The sequence below is a fragment of the Sus scrofa genome, chromosome 14, assembly GCF_000003025.6.
Source record: "Sus scrofa isolate TJ Tabasco breed Duroc chromosome 14, Sscrofa11.1, whole genome shotgun sequence".
In the NCBI taxonomy this organism is placed as follows: Eukaryota; Metazoa; Chordata; class Mammalia; order Artiodactyla; family Suidae; genus Sus; species Sus scrofa.
In genome coordinates, this window is record NC_010456.5 from 85,375,373 (window position 1) to 85,402,828 (window position 27,456).

General features: G+C 40.5%; 1 protein-coding gene across 5 annotated transcripts; it reads left to right on the forward strand.

The window, feature by feature from the left end:
* On the forward strand, nt 10,206-26,308 carry GHITM (growth hormone inducible transmembrane protein). 5 transcript variants are annotated; one of them, NM_001244382.1, is made up of 9 exons: nt 10,206-10,427; nt 11,701-11,865; nt 13,284-13,383; nt 13,943-14,054; nt 14,486-14,627; nt 19,037-19,145; nt 21,322-21,510; nt 22,313-22,484; nt 24,937-26,308. In NM_001244382.1, the coding sequence occupies exons 2-9, from the start codon at nt 11,737-11,739 to the stop codon at nt 25,019-25,021; spliced, it is 1,038 nt and encodes a 345-aa protein (NP_001231311.1). In that variant the 5' UTR covers nt 10,206-10,427; nt 11,701-11,736; the 3' UTR covers nt 25,022-26,308.

The following is a 27,456-nucleotide window of genomic DNA, read 5'->3' on the forward strand; positions in this document are numbered from 1 at the left end:
TGTATGGCTTGATTATCAATATAGATGCATTTCCCTGGAATTCAGGATTTAAATGTATTAGTTGAGCTTGTGGAGGTGTCATTATAGTTTTCTAATTGGCTAAATGAAGCTTAGACTAAACAGCAGTCTATACTATGAGATGGCAAAATTTCTCTACCATACTGTAGAAAGGGGATTTTTTTTAACATGCATAAATATTAAACAGTTTCTGATTAAACAGTCCCAGAATTCTGATCTAGTAGGTTGAGGTGGGCCTTGAATATGCATAGCTAACAAGCTAAGTGGTGATGCCATTGCTGCTGACCCTGGGACCTAGACCTGTTAATCCCTCCACTTGGGGTGCACTGCTCTAAAGGAATATGAAGGCCCAGGGAGAACAGAACACTGGAGTACATGTATTACATGCAATCTGCTCAGCCACCACCCCTTAGCTAGAATTTGGCTTTAGATGTGTTAGATGGAAATGTCCAAAAACAGTTAGAAATAAGATATTGGGGAGTTCCCATTGTGGCACAGCAGGATAAGGATCTAGCACTGCCACTGCAGTGGTTTGGGTCACTGCTGTGGCACCGGTTTGATCCCTGGAGGAGCTTCCATCATATGCCGTGGGCAAAGCCAAAAAAGAAAAAAAAAGAAAAAAGAAAGAAACCACAATGAGCTATCACACCTGTCAGAATGGCTATCATCAAAATGAACACAGTAGATGTCAGCAAAGATGTGGAGAAAAGAAAACTCTCATACACTATTGGTGGGAATAAAAATTAGTGCATCACTGGGAAAATAGTATGGAAGTTTCTCAAAAAACTAAATATAGGAGTTCCTGTTATGGCACAGTGGTTAATGAATCAGACTAGGAACCATGAGGTTGCGGGTTCGATCCCTGGCCTCGCTCAGTGGGTTAACGATCCGGCGTTGCCGTGAGCTGTGGAGTAGGTTGCAGACATGGCTCAGATCTGGTGTTGCTGTGGCTGTGGCATAGGCCGGTGACTACAGCACCAATTAGACCCCTAGCCTGGGAACTCCATATGCTGTAAGAGCAGCCCTATAAAAGAAAAAAAAAAAAAAAAAAAAAACTAAATATAGAACTACCATATGACTCAGCAATTCCACTCCTGGGTGGATATCTGGAAAAAAAAATTTTTGAAAAGATACATGCTGTTAGTATCAATCCTTGGCCTCCCTGGCCTCCCAGATCCAGTGTTGCTATATGGCTGTGGCATAGGCCTATAGCTACAGTTCCAATTCAACCCCCATCCCAGGAACTTCCATATGCCACGGGAACTGCTATAAAATGAAAAGATACATGCACCTCAATGTTCGTAGCAGCATTATTTACAATTGTGAAGATATGGAAGAAAACTAAGTTTCCATTAATAGATTACTAGATAAAGAAGATGGGAGGTTGTATAGGAATGTATAGGAATATTACTTAGCCATGAAAAATAATGAAATTTTGCCATTTGGAGCAACATGGATAGATTTGGAGGGAATACTAAGTGAAATAAGTCAAACAGAAAAATACAAGTACTCTATGATATCACTTACATGTGGAATCTAAAAAATACAACAAACTAATGAATATAAAAAGGGGAATAAAGGGGTGGGAAAGTGGGAGGTACAAATTATTGGCTGTAAGATAGGCTCAAGGATGTACTGTGCAACAATGGAGAATATAGCCAACATTTTCTAATAACTGTAAGTGGAAAGTAAACTTTACAAATTATATGATTTTTAATTTTTTTAAATGAGTAAAATACAAAAAGTAAAAATAAAGAGCAGCATTACTATAAAAAAGGAAAAAAGAGAAAGGAAGGAAGGAAGGAAAGAGAAGGAAGAAAGATATTCACATTAAACAAGAGGAAAAGGGGTGGCCTGTTTTCTATCCCTCCACTTCCTAGTACCAGCTCCCAGGTAAATGCCTTCAACTGGTCTCAGAGGGAGAAGCCCCCTTCTCATCCATGGCTTCATTTTCCTTCAGTTGCTAGAAGGATTTAAGTGTTGATGTTGGCACAGTATTGTCTCTCACCCAAACAGAGATGTTGGCTCTATCACATGGAACACCCACGGTCTGTGGATGCCCATCTGGGTGTCTTGCCCATGCATATTTCTGGTATTCCCTTCACTAGTCTTGAAGGGTGCAAATAAGCTGGCCACGCTCATGACTATGGTCTTGGGTTTATAGAGGACCCAAGGGTTCTAGGACTCTCTGACATGGCAAACTTTAAGTCCAAGAGAAAATGGGGGAGGAGGAGAGCTTAACTCCTTCACACTTGCTGTTTTCTGCCACTTAACACCATATGAAGAGCAACCACCAGTTGGTCCCCTATGTTCAGAAACATCAGCAAGCTTTCAGCAAAGAGCACCTTCCCTTTGTTGGGAAAACAGTGAACACATAAGGTCCCATTGGGGAAGGCAGAAGATAAAGTTCACAAACTCCCTTTTCAACTCTTGCACACCACATCTCCTGATGGAAAATTCTGGTAGTATTACCGATCACAAGTTTGTATGCCTGATGCACGGTAAGGCCAAAAAAGCCAAAACGTAAGAGTTTGGAACAGAAATAAGTTTATTACAGGGCCAACCAAGGAGAACAGGTGGCTTGTTCTTAAAAAAAAAAAAACTCCCCAATGGTTTTCAGGGAGTTTTCATTGGCAAAATTTGGGATGATAGCTGGAGTATGTGTGACTTTCTTCTGATTGGTTGATGGTGAGGTAACAAACAGGGCAGTGGTTCCTCCAGTTATGCTCTAGTTGTTTGTTTTGTTTTGTTTTTTGCTATAGTTCTTTTAACGAGAACCATAAAGGACAAAAACATTTCTTTTTGCAATTGCTTTTTTAAAACACATGATTCGCTTTTAATTACAAATACTGTGTAAGATAATGCCTTATTTTGCAAAACCAATAAATGCAAGAATGAATTTTAAACATATGTGATTTGTCCAAGATATTTTTGTGGGGGGGGGGTCAGCATTCCCTAACCTTTCAAAGAATAAGTTTGAAGGTACTGATTTTGCAGAGACAGCAGTAAGTGATGGCTTGGGTGAGATCTTAATTCTCTGCTCAGGAATTGAACCTGGGCAGCCTGGGTGAAAACCAGGAACCCTAGCCACCAGACTAGCTAGAGGCTAAAGGCAGAAGGCAGAACAGCTGATTCTTGCCCCCAGATGAAAGCAAGACTGTTTCAAAGAGGCAAAGGCTGTAAAAACAGGTACAAATTTCTTAGAAACACAATTAACATGTATGGGAGCACACAGAGAATTAGTCTATCTAAGGCAGAAGCAGAGCAGTAATATACACCCAAAGAAGGAGTATGAGTGTGGATGTCCCCCTCAATGAGGACCACTCCAGATAGGTGATTTAAGTCACCTATATAGGACAGTTCTTCCAGGTCTTTGTTTTCCTTTGGCCAATTGTCTTGTATTTCTCACACCTGACCAGATCCAGGGCCTTCTCCCATATGCTTGCCCATCTTTTGGCCAAGGAGGATTCCAGAGTAAAAGGTTATGGGATGGTATCAGGACTTATTATGACGTGGTGCCTACTCCCTTTTTGACCCCTAGTGAAACTAACAGCGCTTATGACTTGAATCTAGCCAGGACCCAGACTGGGATTTGAACCCACGTGCCAGGACTCGAACCCAGCCAAAACACACATCAGTACAGTTTTCAAAGTAGAATCACCCACCCCAGAGCTCCCATTGTGGATCAGAGTAATGAACCCAATTAGAATCCATGAGGTCGTGGGTTCGATCCCTGGCTTTGCTTAGTGGGTTAAGGATCCGGCATTGCCATGAGCTGTGGTGTAGGTCACAGACTTGGCTCAGATCTGGAATTGCTGTGCTTGCTGCATAGGCCAGCAGCTGCAGCTCCGATTGGACCTCTAGTCTGGGAACTTCCATATGCCACGAGTACAATGCTAAAAAGACAAAAAAGAAAAAAGAAAAGGAAAAAAAAAAAAACACCTCATTGAAGTTCAGGTTTTTTGTGCCTCTTCACAGAAGGAATTCGGTGAGAAACAAAGTGATAGGCAAGAACTAGATTTATTAAGATAGGACACTTGTGAGAGTTGCAAGCTGGCAAGCAAGGAGCCTCTGCCCCAAGGATTAGTGGACTACAGTTTTATAATCCAAGGAGCATGGGGGTGGGAAAATACTGCCTCTTCCTCTTTCTTGGAGTAGAACTCTCTCCTCCAGTAAGAGAATATTTGATTTTATAAGGTCAAACTAGGACTATCAGGGTGCTTATTCAAATCAGCAGAAGGGTGGTCCTTAAACTCCTGCCCCTGGTCTGAACCTGAAGGTATGCCTCACCCCATCCCCACCCAATGACCTGAGGCATATCTCACACCTCCACTAGTCAAGCAAGCCTGACTTGTTCTGAAGGTTTTCTTGGGCAGTTATTTACTTACAGGGATCCAAAGTCCCCTAGGTTTCCCTCTCTATCTATAGTCCCTAACTGGGACTCCAACAACTACCTGTGTAACTCTCCTATTCCATTCCTATCACTAGGAGTCTTCCTGTGCATGTGTAATTGGGGAGGTCTCCTTGACCCCAGGAGTGATTGATGTAGTCATCTTATCTGTTTACTCCAGCAGAGTTCAGCTCCTGTCATTAACTTTCTCCCTCAAGTGTCAAAGGGAAGCAAGGCCCACTTTACTCAGCCTAACAAGTCCCAGCTGTTCTCAGCCCAGGGGCCCATCTACCTCCTTCCTCAGTGTGATTTGTAGACTTTTAAAAAATATTCACTACCTAAAAGTTGAGAGTTAAATTTATTGGGGGCAAAATGAGGACTGTAGCCCAGGAGGCAGCATTTCAGATAGCTCTGAAAAGCCACTCCAAAGAGACAGGGGGGATGGTTAGTATATATGTGATTTTGGTGAAGGGGGAAGTACATGCAACTAAGCACACATTTTTACAGAAAGTTACTGCTTGTTATGAGGAGTAGACATCACCATGAAGGATTTTAGTGCTTTTCTAGATACAAGGAGATGCAAGTGTTGGGCTCGTAAAATCTTCTCCTGAGAATACCTATCTGAAGATCTGTTCTGCCAGTTTTCCTCACTATTAATCTCCACTCTGAGCTCCTTTCACGGGGTGTCAAGGGTCCATGCTTCAGTGGCTCATTATTCAACCACCCATGTAGAGACAGATGGCAAGTACTAATCTCCAGTTCACAGACTCAACTGGAGATAAAACTGACAGCACTAATGGCCTGAATCTAGCTGGAACACAGATTGGGACTTGAACATGTGTGCCAGGACTCGAACCCAGCCTAAAGCCAGATTAGGACTTGAACTCCCAGTTTTAAATTAGAATTACCCACCCAGCATCTGGACTCACTGAGGTTCAGGTTCTTCATGCCTCTGTGCAGAAGGAAGCTAGAAGAAGCTAGAGACAAAGTGATAGGCAAGAAATAGATTTATTAAGATAGGATGCTTGTGAGAGATGCAAGCAGGTAGGCAAGGAGGCTCTGCCCCAAGGATTAGTGGGCAACAGTTTTATCATCCAAGGGGAGTGGGGTTGAAAAAGCCTGCCTCTTCCTTTCTGGGAGAAACTCCTCCTGGGTATCCAGTAAGGTGTGTATTCAAATCAGCAGAAGGGCAGTCCTCAAACTCCTGCCCTTGGTCTAAATCTAAATGCAGGCCATGCCCAATCCCCCATCCAATGTCTCGTGCCTCCACTTCTCAAGCAAGCCTACCTCATTCTGATGGCTTCCTTGAGCAATTATTAACTTACAGTGATCTCCCAACATCCCCTAGATTTCCCTCTCTATCAATGATCCTTTATTGGAATTTCTACAACTACCTGTGCATACTCCATCCCTATTAAAGAAAGAGAGACCATCTCATAACGTAACCAAGCTAGTGCCCTGTATGGCTCTAGGCACACAAACCTTTCTGTGTCCTCCATTTCTAGTTTTTAGGGAATAAAAACTCAGTCTCCATGACCTGCCCTGAGTTCAAAAGGGCAATTGCTAAAGGGAAAGGAGGGAATGCTGAGACCAGGAAGGACCAGTCAAGAGAAAGTAGTGCAGCCTTGGGGCAGGGTCCTGGTCCCTCCTTACGAAATATACCTAACAATATCTTTGAGCCTTTCTGCAGAACTAAGGCCCCCCAACAAATGGAAGAACTACTTGATGAAGCATTCTTCACTCCAAGAAGAAGACCACTAGAACCAGTCTTGGAGGTCACTAAACACCAGTGTTGAAAGACAATACCAGCTTGCCTCTACCCTGAGCCTCATCTGCTGTGCTATTTTCTACTCCCCAAACTGTGAAACCACTTCCTAATCCCTTCCAAGGGGGGTACAGTCTTTAAGGCATTAGCCTGCTGTGGCCCACTTTGCCTGGCAAACAATAAAGTTATCTTTTCTCCTTCACCCCAAACACTGTCTCTGCATTTCTATATGACAGGGGCAGACAGAAGCCAAGTTTCAGCAACAATAGATGCTTTAAATTGCTTCTGATATTTCTTCCTATGTTACCTCTCTTCTTTCGGGAGCTTATATCTTTACAAAATGGTTGAAGTTAAAATATTTCTAGGAGTTCCCATTATGATGCAGCAGAAATGAATATGACTAGTATCCATGAGGATCTGGGCTTGATCCCTGGCCTCGCTCAGTGGGTCAGGGATCTGGCATTTCTGTGAGCTGGGATGTAGGTCACAGACACGGCTTGGATCCTGTTGGAAATAAAGATAACTCTGGCTTGGGTCATCAGTGTTGGAAAGTAAGACACGTGGACAAGGAGAAATCTCAACAAGGCTCTTTACTTCTGCAGAAGGGTGTGGGTGGGTACTCCAAAAAGCACACGCACTGAACAAAGGACCCTCCCCTATTTATCCCTAACACAGGTGATTTACCTGTCCCCTTCTCATTGGTCAGGTCAGGGCGCACATTCTTCCGGGTTGGCTAATTGAAACAAATTGTTGCTGGTAAAAGAGGTAAAGAGGATGGGGGTTGCAGGGGGCGTTTCAGCCAAAACCAGAGCAGAATGGAGTAACCAAGATTTCCTTTGATAGAAAAGACGTTATGTTACTTTCCACAATCCCAGGTTGCTGTGGCTGTGGTGTAGGCCAGCAGCTACAGCTCCAATTCGACTCCAGCCTGGGAACTTCCATACGCTGCACCTGCAGCACTAAAAAGCAAAAAAAAAAAAAAAAAAAAAAAAAAAGCTAATGAACTGATTAATGGGGGAAATGAAAATATATATTGAACATACAGTTTGTGCTCAGCCTGACGTTACCATCCTCCATGGGAGGGGAGTTGGGGGAGGCCTTAGTTCCTGAAGAAGAACTCAAATATATTGCTATTATATTACTTGAGAAGGAGCCAGGACCCAGCCCCAAGGATGCACTATTGTTTCTTGGCTGCTTCTCCTTTGTTTCTATATTCCCCTCTTTCCCTGATTAGTAGATGTTTGAATCTGCCCTTTGTAACTTGGGAAGGTCTAGGAGGGCTTTATTCTGCAAATAAAAAATAGGAGGCCTGGAAAGTTTTTGTGCCCTGGAAGACCCCACAGGTTCCTGCTTAGTTTGATTTGGACAGGGTGAAGGGACTTATTTTAACTGAAAATCAATAAAATATTTTTTTCTTTAGTATTTGACTCTGATTTTTCTCCTCTATAACCCAGCACTATCACTTAGCCAGCAGGTGGAGGATAAGGAACAAGTCAGCAGCCTTTAATAAAAATTGTACTATACATACAGCATTAGGATTTGTGATTCATGACTTTTTCTGTTATTAGTCCTATGCTCCAAGGTCTTAGAAGCAGAAAACTTACACTATAACAACTTCATACTTGAGTTTTATCTACTTCCCCCACATCTGTATCTCTTCCCGTATCCTATCTATAAATTAATGGGGCAATTATCCACCCAATTTCACTCAATTCAGAACAGAGGGATTATCCTGGATACAGCCTTCATCCTTATCAGCTATATTCAATCAGTCATTAAAACCTATAAATTCCTCCTGTTTATCTCTGTCATAAACACTGTCTGTCCCTCTCCTGCCTTAATTTTTGCCTTCATCACTTTTTGCTTGAACAATTGCAATAAATTCCTAATTGGTTTCAGTCAATGACCACACACACACACACACACACGCATGCACACACACACTAAGCATATCTTCCCAATGATGTTGAGGCAGAATATTAACTCACTAACTCAGGCAGTCAGTGTAGGAGCATGGGCTATGATGCATTCTTTGATATGGCTATTGATTAACATTTGTGGTTTAAGGGCTCCAGAAAGTAATTCTCCACAGGACTTGTTTTCGAATAGGTAGTGTTTCTTCCCCCCTTCCCCACTGGCCTTGTTTGCTATAGGAAGTGTACCTTCCCCACAGGCCTTGTTTATTATAGGAAGTGTACCTATGTCCACATGGACCTTAATCTCTAACCCACCCCTCAACTGATAGAAAAGGAATGAGAGGAATGGTGACTCAGTCTAAGGGGAAAGAAACGCAAAGAAACCATGAGACTTATGGGACATTTCCACCCCTAAAACCCCTATTGGACAAGGATTGATAAAGGTAATTGGGCAAAGCCAATGGGAGAAAACTATGTATTTCTGGACCCCACGTCAGTACCCCCCCCCATCTTTAAGGGATGAAAACCCCTATAGGACAATGGGGGGGGGGGCTCTTCTCCCCCTTCCAGCAGCTCTGGGAGCTATTCGCTTTCCTGTAATAAAGACTTTGCTTGCTTGCAGCCTGTGTGTTTGTGGAGGTCATTCTTCTACTGCTTGAAGGAAGAACCCAGATTCCATAACATCTTTCTGGCACCAATGTAACCAGGTAACTCTCCTGCCTTAAAACAATTAACATCTGTGGAAACAGCTATACTAGTCCCATACATGAGGAAAAAAACAAAAACAAAAAACCATGAAATCAGAAAATCTTCTTTTATGAAGATAATAAACTTTAATTAATAATATTGAAGAAAATAACTTGGATCTCAAAAGGTATTTCATTTTTTCATTTATCCAGGTACTGTGTTGTGAATCCCTTCTCTGCTGATAACAGACATTCTATAGAAAATAATAGCACTAGGGAGCTAGGCAGAGAACTAATTTGCTAGCTAATCAAATTGGGGAAGATCTAAAGTTGGATTAAATTGATCATGCTCTATCCGTTCACTATCTCAAGTAACGGATTTCTCTACAGTGTTTTCCTGCCATTTTCAGGGTAGAGAAATAAGAACTGTGTGCTGCCAAACTTTTATTACCCACATAAAACGCAAACCTTTATGTTTGTCAAGATTTACACGGTTAGGGGATTATCGTAAATCACAATTAACAATAGCTTAGGAGATGAGGTTCATGAATTTTATATGTTGTTATAAATTATCTAAATAGAGCCCCTCTAGGGTTTACCCAGCTTTATTTTCCTTCTCAGTACTTATCACTAACAAACATTTTGTCTAGTTTTTGTCTCCACTAGAAAGTAAATGCCTTAAGGGCAAGGGCTTTGTTTTGCAAAAACAATGGTACAATTTGTCTTTTATTTGGAGTACAGAGCTTGGTATAAAGTGAGCCTCAGTAAATATTGTTTAATGGGTAAATGATCACGATTGGGGTAAAAAAAAAAAAAAACCTCCTGTAGCCAAAAAAAATGGCTTTTTACATTACAAATTACAGGCATATGAATAATTCTCAGAATAACACTGGGTAACAGGCAGAGCTTGTTGCATCAACCCTATTATAACAAGTATTCAGTGAACCTTGAGAATGTGTCCTGGGGAAGTCACAGAGCAATTTAAAAAACTCCTAAAACCGGGCTAGGTCGCTCTCTGACCTCGCATGACTCAGACTCTTGCAGATTTCACTTCAGACCTAATAAACCGGTTGGCTCCGGTCTGAGACAGCCACAATTGGCACACTATCTCCGGATATATTTTTGAGAAGGGCACAAAAAAGTTGACAAAACGAAAGAAAATGGGCGACAGAATAAGTTTTAATTCTTAAACTACCCTCTTTCAATTTAAAAATAATTTTTGTAACTGCCGCAAGTGAAATGATGCGACAAAGATGAAGACCCGCTACCCATAGCTAAGATGGCTGAAATGCCTTCTCTGCCCAAACCCACAATGGAAGTTGTGACGCTTCCAGCAATTCTCCATTGGCCCCACCCCTCCAGCCCGGAACCCCTCCTCCATAATTGTGCCGCCCCTCCGTTAGGCCTCCGCTCATGATTGGCTATCTGTAGTGTTTGCGGCTTCTCCGGATGTTGCGTCACTGTGAGCAAAAGGGACTGCGCTCAAAGTCCGTAAGGGGTGGGCGGAGGGGTTAGGAGGTGTGCGCGGTTGACTTCCGCCGGCGAAAGGGAACTGCGCGCTTGAGGTGACAAGGGACTGAGGTACGGCTCCCCTGGGCGACACTCACCGCGATTCACCGTGCTACTGATTGCCGGCCCGGCGGGGCCTCTGGGTGCGTCTCCGAGGGCTGGAGGCAGCGGCGCAGCGGGTTGCGTCACAGCCTGGTGGCGCGTCAGGGTCATACTTCAGGTGACCGGGTGGATGGAGGTAGCGGCTGTGGGGCCTGGGGTGGGCAGGCAGGGGCTCGTCCTCTCTGCTGTCTTCTCCCTGGGCAACGAGGTGCTGAATCATCCCCGGGGCTGGGCCGCCACCCTGGTAGATAAGGGGATGCCTGAGACGAGAGTTTTGTAGAGTCGTACGTTGACTTTGGAAGGCTGGGGTCTTGATCTGGGTAAACTGTCTTAGGGGACGAGGTGCTCATCAAATGTGCACAGAAGCTTACGGGATCGGTAGTATTTTACTCATTTTGTAGCTAAGGAACTTTATTCTCGGAGATCAAACACTCTCACGAGGCCACTTCTAGCATGTGGCAGAAGCAAAATTGCCACCCTGGGGGCCACTCTGTCTGATCAGGCCCTCAGATGTGTTGAGGATTGAGAGACACTGCCCCTTTAGGCTGAGGTGATGTAATGCCGTGAAAGTGCTGGAATGACTCGGTGTTTTCCCGAAGGATAGGTGTCCAGTTTTGTACATCCCTCGTAGATCCAGTGACAGAGCTGGAAGTACACTCAGATAAGTATTTTAAAGAAAGGATTCTTAGCTTTTGGAGTGCTAGCTAGAATATGTATTACTGTGGCCTGTTCCTAGGAGTTAAATCATCAGGATCAGAGTTAGACCCAAGTGTCTACATTTTTAAGATATGTCCCAGGATTCAGTACCTTGAACATTCTTATATCATGTTTTGAAGGGACGTAGTATTTGGCATGTTTGATTTCTTCTGATGTCTTATAGCCCTGCAATATAGTATGACCTTGAAGAGCTGTCATCTTTTTCCTGGAAGACATTTTTCCTCTGCTCAGAAGTTGTTCTAGCATTCTTGTACATTTTCTTGTTGAATGTTGGTATAAATTTTAAGCCAAAACCACATTTATAAACTCCATCACACACCTTGTAATTCTTCTAAGATATAAACATCCATTCTGTACTAGACACATAATTTAAACAAGAATCATTTGTTTTATTATTGTTCCTGTTGGGATTTAAGCCTATTTTGGTGATCCATCCCAAACCAGTTTTGTAGGATGAATTTCTTAAACTAACAAGGGACAAGCAGAGTATTCATCATTTCATCTTTTCTACTAGGAGATGATTGGCTCTTCTTGTCTCTAGGTTGTCTGTGTCCTTCCTTAGGTAATGGGTTATTTTTTGTCTCTGTCTCTAACTAGCATTTCAGATCTGCTTGGTAAACCTGGTGTGCCACCATGCTAGCGGCAAGACTCGTGTGTCTCCGGACTCTACCCTCCAGAGTTTTCCATCCAACTTTCACCAAGGCCTCCCCTGTTGTGAAGAATTCCATCACAAAGAATCAATGGCTTTTAACACCCAGCAGGGTAAAGATAATCTGACTTTGGAGTTCCAGTCTGGTATCCGTGAGGACTTGGGTTTGATCCCTGGCCTTGCTCAGTGGGTTAAGGACCTCTGGTGTAGGTCACAGACATGGCTCAGATCTGGTGTTGCTGTGGCTGTGGTGTAGGCTGGCAGTTGCAGCTCCACTTTGACCCCTAGACTGTGGCATATGGAACCTCCATGTGCCACAGATGCAGGCCTAAAAAGACAAAAGACAAAAAAAAAAGATAGTCTTGACTTTTTTTTCCTTTTAAGGGCTGCACCCCAAGACATATGGAAGTGGAAGTTTCCAGGCTAGGGGCTGGTGAATCAGAGCTGCAGCCGCTAGCCTACACCATAGGCACAGCAAAACAGCCCAGGTCCAAGCTGCATCTGTGACCTGCACCACAGATCACGGCAATGCCAGATCTCTGACCCACTTGGCCAGGGATCCAACCCACATCTTTGTTTCCACTGTGCCACAACAGGAACTCCAAACTATTTTTATATTGTCTCTCTCTGTCCATGCCACAGGGACCATTTTTTGAAAGTGTGAAGCTCCCTATTATACCATTCAGTATTTATTGAAACAGCCCTGATAATGTCCCAGATCAGCTGCTTCTCCCCATTAGTTTTCTATCATTCTGTTCCATCCTTATATGAAAAAGAACTCCTATAACTTCTCTTTTGGAGTTTCTCATTGAGAGACTTTAGAGTAATTTGTGAGGGATTGAGAGCTATACAGTAACACAAAGAGGTGGTGGAATCTATTGTCAAAAGCTTTAGAACCCAGGAATATTACCAGTTGACCAATAACTTATTAATAAGTTACTAAATATGTCATTTCAGCTCTTGTTGAGAGAGTAGTAAAATAAAATCTGTCAGGTTAAAGAGAATCCATGTCAAAAGATTTTTGCTCTAGCATTCAGATTAGGAGCATAAATTTTGAAATGTGATGTGCATAAGAAAATACACAGAAACTAGAAGAGAAATAAATTAACTATTGGAAAAGAGCTAAAATAGAAGTAGTTTTTCCTCCCTTTGGCTCTATGTTAAAGGAAAGATTGAGCCCATTTCCCAGATGAAAAAAATGTAGCTAATACTTACTGAATGCATATTTCTAGAAGTTAGTGTTTAAAATATAGTAATTATAAAGATATAAATAAAATTTGTAAATTATGAAATAATTCTGAAGCTTAAACTAAGAAATTAGGTTGTAATGAATTAGTGAATAACTTCGAAGATAGAGCACAGGTAGGGTCTACGTTTAATTTTTTAAGATTATCTAACATACTTTAATAGTGAAATTATATACATAGTACCAAGTTATTTTATGTAGTTTTCTAGTGTGACGGGATCTTCTGTTTTATTTTATTGCTAACATTCTGTTTTGGTGTGGGTGGTCTGTTTTCATGTAAATCAGGAATATGCTACCAAGACAAGAATTGGGATCCGCCGTGGGAAAACTGGCCAAGAACTCAAGGAGGCAGCTTTGGAACCATCAGTGGAAAAAATATTTAAAAGTATGTGGCAGCCTTTAGTTTTTAAACTGGTGTTTTAAGAGGTCCATGAACAGCCTCCTTAAAGAAAATGCAAACATGTATATATGTGCATTTTGTGAGGAAAAAAAGGCAATTATTCTCAGGGATCTGATGACACTGAAAAGATTATACTTCAGAGTGGGTTTAGTGGTTCCCAGTCATATTTCTTCCAGAAAAATTTTTATTTTCACCCTTTTTAAAAAGGATTGTTAATTAAAATGCCATGATCTGGAAGGTACAATCCATTAATTAAGTTTATTTGAAGTTGCATAGTCTTCCTTCAAGCGTAATACTTGTGTATGTTTCAGGTCAAGAGTAAATGACTAAAATATAGATGTTAATAAAGACCTGGCTGTTCAAGAAAAGTGTCTTAAGAACACACCCCAGCCTCTTATGAATAAAATAACATATATCGCAGAAGTACCCTACATCTATAGATCCACTGTCTCCTCAGATTTTGTTGGAGTCAAATTAAAGACTAGGTCTGATCATTTTTGTCAAGACAACAATGTTAACATGCATTTCCTCTTGTGTTCTGCAGTTGATCAGATGGGAAGATGGTTTATTGCTGGAGGGGCTGCTGTTGGTCTTGGAGCGCTGTGCTACTATGGCTTGGGAATGTCTAATGAGATTGGAGCTATTGAAAAGGCCATGTAAGTAAAGTATTCTGAAACAGTTCTAGTCTTAAAGGTTCCAATTTTCTTCTCTTCCGTTTTAATCTTTTGCCAGTTTTGGAGTGTTTTATGTCTAGTGTTTCAATTGCGTAAAAATATATATGAATAAAAATAGAATCTTTTATTTCTTTGGCATGTATTTATTAAAACTTAATAAATAAAAATCTTTTACCAAAGTTAGTAATATGTGTTTAAGCACGGAGAAAATGTTTTATGTATGTGCCAAGGGCTTATGTTTTTATATTACTTAATTTTTATGATAACTCCAACATATTCATCATTATTTTCATGATAATGTTATAAGATTTAGAGCAATAAAGTAATATTCTCAAGGTCTCCCAATTAGTAAATGATGCAACCAAAATTCACATTCATAACTCTGTAAGTTGATCGTGTTGTGTTTCTTACAGAATTTGGCCTCAGTATGTGAAAGATAGAATTCATTCAACTTATATGTACTTAGCAGGAAGTATTGGTTTAACAGCTATGTCTGCTCTGGCAGTGAGCAGAACTCCTGCTCTCATGAACTTCATGATGAAAGGCTCTTGGGTGGTAAGTCAGCTTGTTTTTGTTTTCCTTTTCCACGAAATACCAACAGGTTAGATGAAAACTATTGGAAGGGTATTAAATGGAAAGAATACCTTACTATATTAACAAATTTTTGTTCAAATTAGTATACAACTTGTTAGTGCAGCTGAAACAAAGTAGGAGGTACATTCTGAGGTAAGTCGGCTATTATTCCATGTTGAACGTGTCTCTTTTTTTTTTTTTTTTTTTTTTTTTTTTTTTTTTTTTTTTTTTTAGGGCCACACCCACGGCATATGGAGGTTTCCAGGCTAGGGGTCTAATCGGAGCTGTAGCTGCCGGCCTCCACCAGAGTCACAGCAACGCGGGATCCAAGCCACGTCTGCAACCTACACCACAGCTCACGGCAACACTGGATCCTTGACCCACTGAACGAGGCCAGGGATTTAACCTGCAACATCATGGTTCCTAGTCAGATTTGTTTCCCCTGTGCCACAGTGGGAACTCCTGAACATGTCTTTTAATAGCAGTAAAGGTTGGAGTTCCCATCGTGGCTCAGCAGAAACGAATCTAACTAGCATCCATAGGGATGCAGGTTTGATCCCCAGCCTTGCTCACTGGGTTCAGGATCCAGTGCCACTGTGAGCTGTGGTATAGGTTGAAGATTCGGCTCGGATCTGGCATTGCTGTGGCTGTGGCATAGGCTGACAGCTATAGCTCTGATTTGACCCCCTAGCCTGGGAACCATGTGCAGAAGCAGCGGCCCTAAAAAGACCAAAAAAAAAAAAAAAAAATAGCGGCAAAGGTGTTGAACCCAGACCTGCAGGAACATCCTACTTATTCAGCAGCAAATATCAAACAGGCTCTATTTTATAGTAATTAACTAAAAAATAAGGCAGATGAAAATCCATCTTAAAGGTCAGTGTAAAATAGCTTTCACTAAAACCCAAGTACTCTATACTAGTGAATAGAATAGTACTGCCACTATTCTGAACTTTCCTGCCCCTGTATAAGGTTTTATATTCAGTGAGAGTTTCTTGAGCACCTGTTGTTTTGCTAAATACCAAAAAATAATTTCAAATGTGGTACCCATTTTTCTTCTATCTGGTTCAAGAGATGATGAATTAGAGTATGCGATAAAGAATATGCAGTAAAAATTGAAAATGTAAAATCAGTGAAAAGACAGTTTTTGGCGTGGACTAGTAGGAAAGTTCCATGAAGGAGACATTGGTTTCATCAGGGCTGTTGAAGGCCAGCATTTTTTATTGTAGTGCCAGTAGGGCAATAAACATGGTAATCCAGATTTGCAAAACAGCTTGGACAGAGAAGAGAAGCCACCATTAAAAGACTTTACGATCCCATTGGGGTGAAGTTCAGGTGTTTGAGGTCTGGAGTGTGAAGGTGACACAATGAAAAAGGGTGCGTTTGATTGCCAAGCTGAGGAGAGTGCCTGAGAAGTCAGAAGTCAGAGGCTCTTGCAGATGCTGAAAAAGCAAGAGTGTGATTTGCATTTGAGCCTTAAGAGTTTTTTTGTTTGTTTTTCCCTCTCACTATTTTAGGGCCGAATCTATGGCATATGGAGGTTCCAGGCTAGGGGTTGAATTGGAGCTACAGCCGTCACCCTACAAAACAGCCACAGCAATGTGGGATCCAAGCTTTGTCTGTGACCTTCCCCACAGCTCATGGCAATGCTGGATCCTTAACCCACTGATCGAGGCCAGGGATTGAACTAGCATCCTCATGGATTGTAGTTGGGTTCATTAACTGCTCAGCCATGAAAGGAACTCCTGAGCCTTGAGTTCCCATCGTGGTACAGCGGAAACGAATCTGACTAGGAACCATAAGGTTGTGGGTTTGATCCCTGGCCTCACTCAGTAGATTCAGGATCCAACGTTGCTGTGAGCTGTGGTGTAGGTTGCAGACTCGGCTCGCCTCTGGCATTGCTGTGGCTCTGGGGTAGGCCAGTGGCTACAGCTCCAATTAGTCCTCTAGCCTGGGAATCTCCATATGCCTCAGGCGCAGCCCTAAAAGGACAAAAGACAAAAAAAAAAAAAGCTAATGAGGAAGAGACAAGCCAGGTGTGCCAGCTGTGCCAGCTGTGCCTTTTCCGGGTCTGAAATAGTGGATGGTTAAGATGCAGACTGGAGCAATAAAATGTGAGACGGAAGGGAAGAGGAGATAGAGTTTATATAATACAGATTTCCCATAGTAAATTCCCACCAATTCCTGCCATGGGTAATCCAAATCTGTAATGTTTGTAAGGAGGACCTTTTGCAGTTTTGCAGCCATTTGGACACTTCAGTATGAGGGTCTTGCTTCTTAAATGGTGTCATGCATCCTCTAGCAATTCTTTTGTAATAAAGCAAACATGAAAGATTAAAATATACGAAAATTTAGTTATTAAACTAAAACTTCAAGGAAGTTTAGTGCTTAGGCTGTATTCTCTGGTGCCTGTGGGCATATGATTAGTCTCACCTGCTATTTGAACTGCTTAAGGAAAATAGTTTAGGAAGCCAGACGGGTGCTACAGAGATGAAGATGAAGCCCTTGGGAGGTGACAGCTATACATACAGGTAATGTCAAAGCTTATACCAAGTGCTTTTGGAACAGTGTAGAGGTATCTGACATTGCTTGTGGCAGCCAGGGTACCTACCAGAAAAACTTTCCAGACTAGGAGGTAATCCTTAAATATGTCAGCCAGATGGGAATGAGGTATTTTTAGGAACAATAAACAGAATTAAAGAGGCATGGAAGTGGGGCATGTTTGCAGCCTACTAATTCATTGTAGCTGGAGTATACAGTATAGGAAGGTAAACAGCAAAAAATGGACCTGGAACATGAAGGATTTTAAAAGAAAAATATGTAGTTGTGTTAAATATCCCAAAAATGCTTTGCACAGAGATAGATGAAGTAGTTTTTAGTAATTATTTCTCCATTGGAAGATGGTAAGGTAGAACCCAGTGTGCTTTTCTGTATTATGAGTGAAGCCTTTCCAATTCTTAGCAAAAACGGCTGATATGTTTACCTGTACTTTACCTCAGAGCTTGACCATTCAGATGTCCATGGGTCAGAGGATAATGCACATGAGTGAGGCAGGCCTGGTGTATCACACTGGATTATTGGCATCTAGAGAAAGCCTTCCCAACTAAAAGTATTCACACAAAATTGATTTTGGGGCGTTCTCATTGTGGCACAGCAGAAATGAATCTAACTAGTATTCCTGAGATTGCGGGTTTGATCCCTGGCCTTGCTCTGTGGGTTAAGGGCCCGGTGTTGCCATGAGCTGTGGTATAGATCACAGACACAGCTCGGATCCTGAGTTACTGTGGCTGTGGCATAGGCTGGCAGCTATAGCTCTGATTTGGCCCCTCGCCTGGGAATTTCCATATTCTTGGGTACAGCCCTAAAAAAAAAAAGGAAAAATACTGTTTCTTGAACAGTTGGCCAAACAAAACATCTGCTTTCTGATTCTACCCAAGGGTATAAGTTTGAAATTTCTGCTTTAAATTTCCTGAAGAGATTATCATATTTATTCCATTTCACATATTTCCTCCTTGTTATACACAAGGAATATTTAAATGTGTAACAGTGGAAATCTAAAGAAAAGAGTTGAGGACCAAGTCAGTGAGAAAGCTGGGAGGAGGGAAACGTAGAATCTTAGTTTTCATCTTTTCCATGTGCCTCTGTTTTTCAAATATGGAATTCAGAACAATGTGCTGTATATATACATGTATGTGTTTTAATTGGTATATCATCACTAATTTTTTAAATTCTCTTGGTACTATATCAAAATAAATACAATTTAAAATAATTACTCTTAAAGGGGCTTTATTATACCTCTGTCTAATAAGAATAAATTTTTTAAAGATGATGGTATTAATCAAAAGCTCAGCTCATTCACTTGAAGTTATCTGCAAAACTTTATATGTATGACATTAGAGGGCGCTCTTGCCAATTTGGCCAAACAAATAATCATAACAATTTTTTTTTTTTTTTTTTTTTTGTCTTTTTCTCTTTTTCTCTTTTTGCTATTTCTTTGGGCCGCTCCCACAGCATATGGAGGTTCCCAGGCTAGGGGTCGAATCGGAGCTGTAGCTGCCAGCCTACGCCAGAGCCACAGCAACGCGGGATCCGAGCTGCGTCTGCAACCTACACCACAGCTCACGGCAGTGCCGGATTGTTAATCCACTGAGCAAGGGCAGGGACCAAACCCTCAACCTCATGGTTCCTAGTCGGATTCGTTAACCACTGCGCCACGACGGGAACTCCTATCATAACGCTTTTTAATGTGCTAGAAAAAAATGTAGAATTCAGTTCATTATCCTTCATTTTTTAAAACATGGTTTATTGGAGAAACTAACTGAACTTGGAGCTCGGGGGTTTCTACTTTGTTATTGTATAAGAATCGATTTTTCTTAGTAGTACATATCTTTCAGACAATTGGTGCAACCTTTGCAGCCATGATTGGAGCTGGAATGCTGGTACAATCAATATCATATGACCGGAGCCCAGGCCCAAAGCATCTTGCTTGGTTACTACATTCTGGTATGTTCTGTTTTTAAACTGTTATTAAACCTTTTTTGGTGACTCTTCACAATCGTAAATGATATGTACATAATTTAATTAAGCCTCATGTTCACTAAACACAGTTTTCTGCACTTACTCCTGGGTATGTTATTGCCAGACCTCTACTCTGGGAAGTTAATGATTTTGTTCTAAGATCGTGAACATCCCCCCACAGTATTACACTTGCCTCCTATGACAGGCTAATACATGCAGAGATTTCCTTTTATGTATTTTATCTAATACAAGAATTTCAGATCTGGTACACATCACTTGAGAGTTGTTCTTGTGTATCTTTAGAAACATGAACCTGGCAATCTCTGCCAGAGAAGGGGGAGATAAGACATGTGAAAGAACAGGAGCAGAGGTTTTTGCAGTGGAGCCACTGGGATATCTGATACAATGAGCTGGGTCACAATTAGATAGTTCTTGGCACAAAGTTACCATGAGCAGGAAGAGGCTGTCCAACCCAACCCTGGTATTGCAGGACACTATGGGGTTTTTTGGCAGGGGTGGGGTTTTTTTTTTGTTTTTTTTGTTTCCTTTTTGTTGTTTTTGTTTGTTTGTTTGTTTTAGGGCCCCACTCACGTCGTATGGAGGTGTCCTGGCTAGGGGTTGAAACGTAGCTACAGCTGCTGGCCTACACCGCAGCAACGCTGGATCCTATCCTTATCTGCGACCTATACCACAGCTCACAGCAAAACCGAATTGCTGACCCACAGAGCAAGGCCAGGGATCAAACCTGCGTCCTCATGGATACTGATCAGATTCATTCCTGCTGTGCCACAAAGGGAACTCCCAAGGACAGTTTTAATATTCTTTTAGGTGTGTGTAATATTTTATTTAATTATAGAAAAACAGATATTTTAAAGTTTATGTAAAGTGTTTTCCATTTGAGGTATCTATCCTAGGGGCATTCTGCCTCTGGGTAAAGTAAAGAATCAACTAGACGCAAAAACAAAAATACTTCTTAGATATGTGTTCTCTACCACAAAACGAGAAAATTTTAGAAGCATTTCCCTGAAACTTCCAGGGAGACAGACTCTGAAATGTTTTTAACATGGGTTAGTAAATGGAAGTTAGTAAATGATCTGGGCACTCATGATAATGAATTTCTAGCGTGAAATATGTCATTTACATTCTTCACATGCTGTCTTTGTTTTGGTGAACATGAGACAGGATGACTTCTCAGCCTTGGTTTTTGAGTCTCTCTTCCGTTAAGTCTTAGGTTATTCAACCATAGATATTTTCCATGAGGCTTTACAGGACAAAACCCTTGTGGTTGGGAGGGAGGCGGTCCCAATATTTTCTTCTAATACCAATAACCAGATTTTAAGGAAAAAATTACCTAAAACATAGTATATGCATTTTCTATGAAATTTAATATCTCAGAGTTCCCATTGTGGCTCAACAGGTTAAGAACCTAACACACTGTCCATGAGGATACAGGTTTAATCCCTGGCCTCAGGTGCCAGCCAAAGACTAACTTTGCAAGCAGGTCTTTGTAAAGGTAGCCTTAGGCCTGCCATGTTAACCTTCTTCTGCACAGCATGAATGACATTTTCTTTTCTTTTCAAAATTTTTTTTTTCATCTACCAACTCTGGTTATCTTTTTTTATTTTTATTTTTTAATTTTTTGCTTTTTAGGGCCAGACCTATGGCATATGGAAATTCCCAGGGTAGTGTCTGCCCTTGATGTTCCTACTTTAAGATTAGCGTCATATACTTACCCGTTCCTTTTACTTTGTTCTCTGTCAGCTCAGTAGTTTTGATTTTTAATTTTTTAAGCCTTTTCATCTCAGTCCTTCCATATGTGAGTATTGTTACAAAGACTTGATAAACTCGGATACAAATAGTGAACTACACTGAATTTGACAAAATTACTAAAAATGTAGCTTAGTGTTTCTAGTTGTGAGTTGTGACTGTTTGACTAGGATTAGTGTTACTGTTATGATTTAGAATTTGGACAGGTACAGGTTTTAGTTGTGGAGTTTGAGGGGGGTAATATTACCTAAATATAAGGGGAAAACTTTTTATAATCACCTTTTTTTAAACAAGAAACTAAAATATGTTCAAATGTCATGTGTGTTACAAGAGGCATTTTTCTTTGGGTTGGTTATCTAAGAAATACTTAACTGCCCACTTGCTCTTTCTCCAGGTGTGATGGGTGCGGTGGTGGCTCCTTTGACGATATTAGGGGGGCCTCTTCTCATCAGGGCTGCATGGTACACAGCTGGCATCGTAGGAGGCCTCTCCACTGTGGCCATGTGTGCGCCCAGTGAGAAGTTTCTGAACATGGGAGCACCCCTGGGCGTGGGCCTGGGTCTCGTCTTTGTATCCTCACTGGGTAAGCAACTGGGCCTTGACTTTTGATTCTTGGTTTTATAATGGCCTAAAATCATCTGACATACTCAGGTATCCTAATGGAGAGTATTTAGAAAATGTCATTTTTTTTTAAGTTGGTTAAAAGATATATGCTGTGATGTTCAGTCACCATATCTGTGTACCAGGTAAGACTTGGAGGCCACATCCTGAGAAACAGAATTTATTAAAACACATTTCATTCTTGAGATTAGACCTACCGATAGTGATATTTGTAAGTGGTTTTAATGAACTGATTAAAAATAAGAAGTGGGAAATTTTGTAGTTATAAGTCTATTGAGTGCATTAGCAGAATAGGTCAACTGACTGTGTATGTCTTATAGCTGAAATTGTTATCAAAGCATCACTGATACTCTCTGCTTCCAAAAACAGCAAAAGAAGCAGATTCTTATGTGCCAAACTATAAACTGAACTGAGAGATGATGATAATAAAGACAGTTATTATAATGATTTTTAAAAGATATGTGCTAATTTGATTGGATTTTCTATTTGGCATCATGGCATACTATTATTATTGGTTTTACCAAATACATCTAAAATGGGAAAGTTGGTCTGGAGAACATGGAAATCGCTCTGATACAAGAGCCTTCCAATAATGTGGGCAAATGACCCATTGCAGGAGTGAGTATAATGGGTTTTGTACTGAATGTATATAAAATTAGATAGTGCACAGATGTTACCTTATGTATTCAGCATGCCAAAAAAAGTAATGCTAATCATAAATCCAGTTACAGAAAAATCTTTTTTTTTTCCCATTTTGGTTTCAGGATCTATGTTTCTTCCACCTACCACTGTGGCTGGTGCCACTCTATACTCAGTGGCAATTTACGGTGGATTAGTTCTTTTCAGCATGTTTCTTCTGTATGATACACAGAAAGTAATCAAACGTGCAGAAGTAGTACCAATGTATGGAGTTCAAAAATATGATCCCATCAATTCGTAAGTAGTCTTTAATGTCTTTCCTTTGCTGCATAAGGTCATTTGTGTTTGTTTGGGCCTATTTTGTTTCATGACAATAGGAGTTTCCTAGGGCTGCTGTAACAAATTATATGAACTGGGTGGTTTAAAACAACAGAAATGTATTCTCTTACAGTTCTGGAGGCCAGAAGTTTCAATCAAGGTTTTCGTCAGGTTTGGTCCTTCTGAAGGCTGTAAGGAAGAATCTTATTTATGCCTCTGTCCCAGCTACTCATCCTGGCCAGCCGTGCTAGGCATTTCTTGGCTTGTAGATAATATCACTCTACTCTCTACTTCTGTATTCATGGGATGTTCTCCCTGTGCTCTCTCTCTTCTTATAATGATACCATATTGGATTAAGGCTCACCCCACTCCAGTATCGCCTCATTTTTTTTTCTTTTTTTTTTTTTTTTGTCTTTTTGCCATTTCTAGGGCCGCTCCCGCAGCACATGGAGGTTCCCAGGTTAGGGGTCTAATCAGAGCTGTAGCTGTCGGCCTGTACCATAGCCACAGTAACTCGGGATCCAAGCTGCATCTGCACCCTACACCATAGCTCACAGCAACGCCAGATCCTTAACCCACTGAGCAAGGCCAGGGATCAAACCAGCAACCTCATGGTTCCTAGTCAGATTCATTAACACTGAGCCACGACAGGAACTCCAGTATTGGCTCATTTTAATTCACCTCTTAATTATATTTGCAAAGACCCTATTCCCAAATAAGATCACATTCACAGGTACCATGGATTAGGATTTGAACGTACCTTTTGAGTTTAACCTACAACAAGTTTTTTTTACTATTTTGTTTCTGTTTGGTCTAGTCTCTCTAGTAAACTGTAAACACAAAACACTTGATTATATTGCAGCTAAATATAATAGTTAGGTATGTATTGAATTCACAGTATATTACCTGTTTTTCTAATTGGCCTTAAAATGTCCTTGTTGGGGAGTTCCTGTTGTGGTGCAGTGGAAACAAATCCAGCTGGTATCCATGAGGATATAGGTTCGATCCCTGGCCTCACTCAGTGGATTAAGGATCCAGTGTTGCCGTGAGCTGTGGTGTAGGTCACAGACTTGGTTCGGATCTGCTGTGGCTATGGCTGTGGTGTAGGTGGACAGCTACAGCTCCAGTTTGAACCCTAACCTAGGTACCTCCACATGCTGTAGGTGTGGCCCTAAAACGCCAAAAACAAAAAAAACAAAAAACTTCTTATTGGTCAATTAACTTTTTTTTTTTGTCTTTTTGCCTTTTCTTGAGCCGCTCCCTCAGCATATGGAGGTTCCCAAGCTAGGGGTCTAATCAGAGCAGTAGCCGCCGGCCTGCACCAGAGCCACAGCAATTCGGGATCTGAGCCGCGACTGAGACCTACACCACAGCTCACAGCAACACCAGATCCTTAACCCACTGAGCAAGGCCAGGGATCGAATGCGCAACCTCATCGTTCCTAGTCGGATTCATTAACCACTGAGCCACGACAGGAACTCCTCAATTAACTTTTTTTAGTAGTTTATATTTAACAGATTTTAAAACTGAAGAAAAAAATGTATTAATCAAGTATTATTTTTTGGAAATTATGCATAATTGACTTGGAGTTTTTAATTTTAAAAAAGTCTATTTTATTAAAAATTTTAAACACCTCAAAATTTAATTTTGTGTTAAAAATTGAAAATTCCATTTTGGAGATTCCAACTTTAGCTGATGTCACGTTATATAATAATGTTTTTCCTTTCCTTCTCCCTTTTACCAAAGTATGTTATTTTATTTAAAACAATTTTCTTGAGTTTCCTGATGTCTATCACATTTCTTAATTTATTTTTCTTTTTTAAAAACTTGGTGTAATTTTTTTAATGCTGCTAATGGTTACAGATTTGTAGCAGGTTTCTTTGGGGGCAGAAGCAGGGAAGTGTTGACAGAATGTATTATATTTAAAAATGCCAGACTTTGTGTCTAACACGTTTTGGTAAAGGTGTTTCTTTGGTTTGATTTTGATTATTTCATTGTCTGTCACTTATGGTTTTGGGATGGGGTGTTTTTGTTTTTGTTTTTCACAAAATATTATACTCATAGTAGAATGCTAGAGTGTACAATGATTTTTAAAACTGCTCGTTAAAATTTTAAAGATTAATCCACCAAAGGAAAATCTTGACAGTTTTCTAGTCCAGTACTTCCTTAATTGGTATCTTTTTTTTAATTTCTATTTTATATACCTAGGACAGATAATCAGGGTTGTGTTTTCTTCTTTCCTATATTAAGAAATGGTTTTGGAGGAGTTTCCTGGTGGGGTAGTGGTTAGGACTTGCCACTCTCACTGTGGCAGCCTGGGTCTAGTTGCTAGCTGCAAGCTGCTGCATGCTGTGGCCAGAACAAACAGAAATAAGTTTTGTCATTGTTACTAGAATTACATCATGTTTAATGGGCATTATTTCTTTTCTAGGATGCTGGGAATCTACATGGATACATTAAACATATTTATGCGAGTTGCCAGTATTCTAGCAACTGGAGGCAACAGAAAGAAGTGAAGTGACTCAGCTTCTGACTTCCTTAATACATCAGATATCTGTCTTGTTAAATAGGAGCAGATATTCATTAAATAGTTTGTGCAAGCAGATTTCATTGAAGTTTAGAAGATAAGAACTTTGTCACCATGCTTCAAATGTTTCAATAATGTGATGCTTCAGGTCTGCTTTTTCTTCTGGAGAATAAATTCAGTAGTTGTCTTCCAAATAGCACACATATTTTCAGTTCTCATGTGTGAGTAATTCTAAAATGCTTTAATGAATGTGATAACTAAGGTTTATGTTGCAGGAATTTCAGTATTTTATCTATTTTTAAATTTACTTGGTTAAGTGAAATCATGTACCTGCATTTTTTTTTTTTTTTTGAATGTGGAAGATTAACAAGTAATATCATAAGTAACAGAGGGGGTTGATAAAGGGACCAAAGAGAAGTAAAGGGTCACCTGCAGTTTTTCTTTGAATACTTAGAACGTAGTACTTGTGTAACTGGTGAGCCATTGAGGGGGTTTAGATGTTTGGAAACAAGTCACCACAGTACATCTGCTCAACTTTGCAGAAGCATTGAGCAGAAAACAAAGACAGGTGGTTCTTTCTCCTGCTCTCCCTTCTCAGGGTTCTCCTTACAGTATAGATGTGATCATGTCTGGCTTCTCCTTGTTTGACATTGTTAGGAGAGTCCAGGATGTTAACCATATCAAGAGTTTCTGTTGTAGAATATATATCACATGTGTGTGTGAGTCTTACTTTTGAATTGTCAAAATATATAGGATAAAATAATCAGCATGAAAATTGTTGCACTTTTAAGTATACAAACAATATGCATAATTGCTGAATATTTTTGCATATTGAAATGTTTAAAGGAGTACATGCTTCCCTTTCTTATCTCTTCAGGCTTTAAAGTGCTAATCAGGAAAGCCTATTTGAGGTTTTTCCCCTCAGATTTGGTGTTTTGGATTCCCTCTCAGAAGAATCACTTAAAAAAGGAAAGCAAAGCAAGGCTTTTTTAATGAATATGTATCAATCAAAAATGTAACAGAGAAAATGGCATTCTTAGAGTTTCCCCTAGCAGAGCTTTCCTTCTCTATCCATAGACCATTATTTTGCCATTTGTAAGTTTTTGATACAGAAGAGTTATTTTTGGAAGTCCTTATAAATGAAATAAGTGTATGGTTTCAAGATGGTTGATGTTTTTGATATTTATTGAAGCAATCCAGAAATAACTATTCTAACCATCTCAAGTTACAGAGGAAGCTTATTTCTGAAATAATAAAGATTCCAGCCAGATGGTGATTGGTCTGTAATTTTTCTAGCTGAGCCATATGCATACCATTGAGTAAGCAGTTTGTTCAAGAAAGCAACTTATTCTCATTGATGTAGTATACAGAGTATAGTATGATTATGACTGTGGTACTTATAGCTAGACTGCATTTATTTGAGCCCCCAACTTTTCCACTTATTCCTTATGTGACCTTGGGCAATTTACTTAACCTCTCTGTGCCCATTTTCTCATCTGTAAAATGAAGATGGTAATAGAACCTACCTCACTGAGTTAAGGCGAAATGTTCAGGTACTTAGTAAGCACTTTAAAACTTTTTAATCTGTTTTAGCTGCTGTTGCTGGCTTGTTTTGAAGGGTGTTTCCTAAGAAAGATCTGTAAATCATGTTTTTTTTTTTCTTCTCAACCTTAGTCCTGATACAGTGTGTGACCTTAAAGTGAAATCTTAAAGGTCCTATTGTTGCCGGTCACTTTTTAGTTTATTATATTTTTTTGGTTCTTTTAGGCCCACATCCGCGGTATGTGTAGGTTCCCAGGCCAAGAACTGTATCGGAGCTGTAGCTGCTGGCCTACGCCATAGCCACAGCAACTCGGGGTCCAAGCTGAGTCTGCAGCCTGCACCACAGCTCAGAGCAAGGCCTTAACCCACTGAGCAAGGCCGAGGATTGAACCTTCGTCCTCATGGATGCTAGTCAGATTTGTTTCTGCTGAGCCATGGCTGGAACTCCTGTCAATCACATTTTAGAACCCAAAGTATATATCCTTATATTTGGATGGTATCATACACAATGCAGAATGATGTTATTTCAACAATGGGTATCAGACAGAGATCTATCTAGAAAATCAAGGGTTTTTTTTTTTAATCACTATTTTATTATAGCACTTGACTTCGGGTTTTTCTAAGATAAGACTTAGATAAGACTTTTCAGTATAAAAAGTGAGTTTGTTTTGTTTGTTTTGCTTTCTAGGGCCACATCTGTGGCATATGGAAGTTCCCAAGCTAGGGGTCTAATCGGAGCTATAGCCACTGGCCTGTACCAACAGCCATAGCCACACTAGATCCAGGCCCTGTCTGTGACCTACTCCACGGCAACGCCAGATCCTTAACCCACTGAGTGAAGCCAGGGATTGAACCATGACGGGAACTCCCTAAAATGTGAGT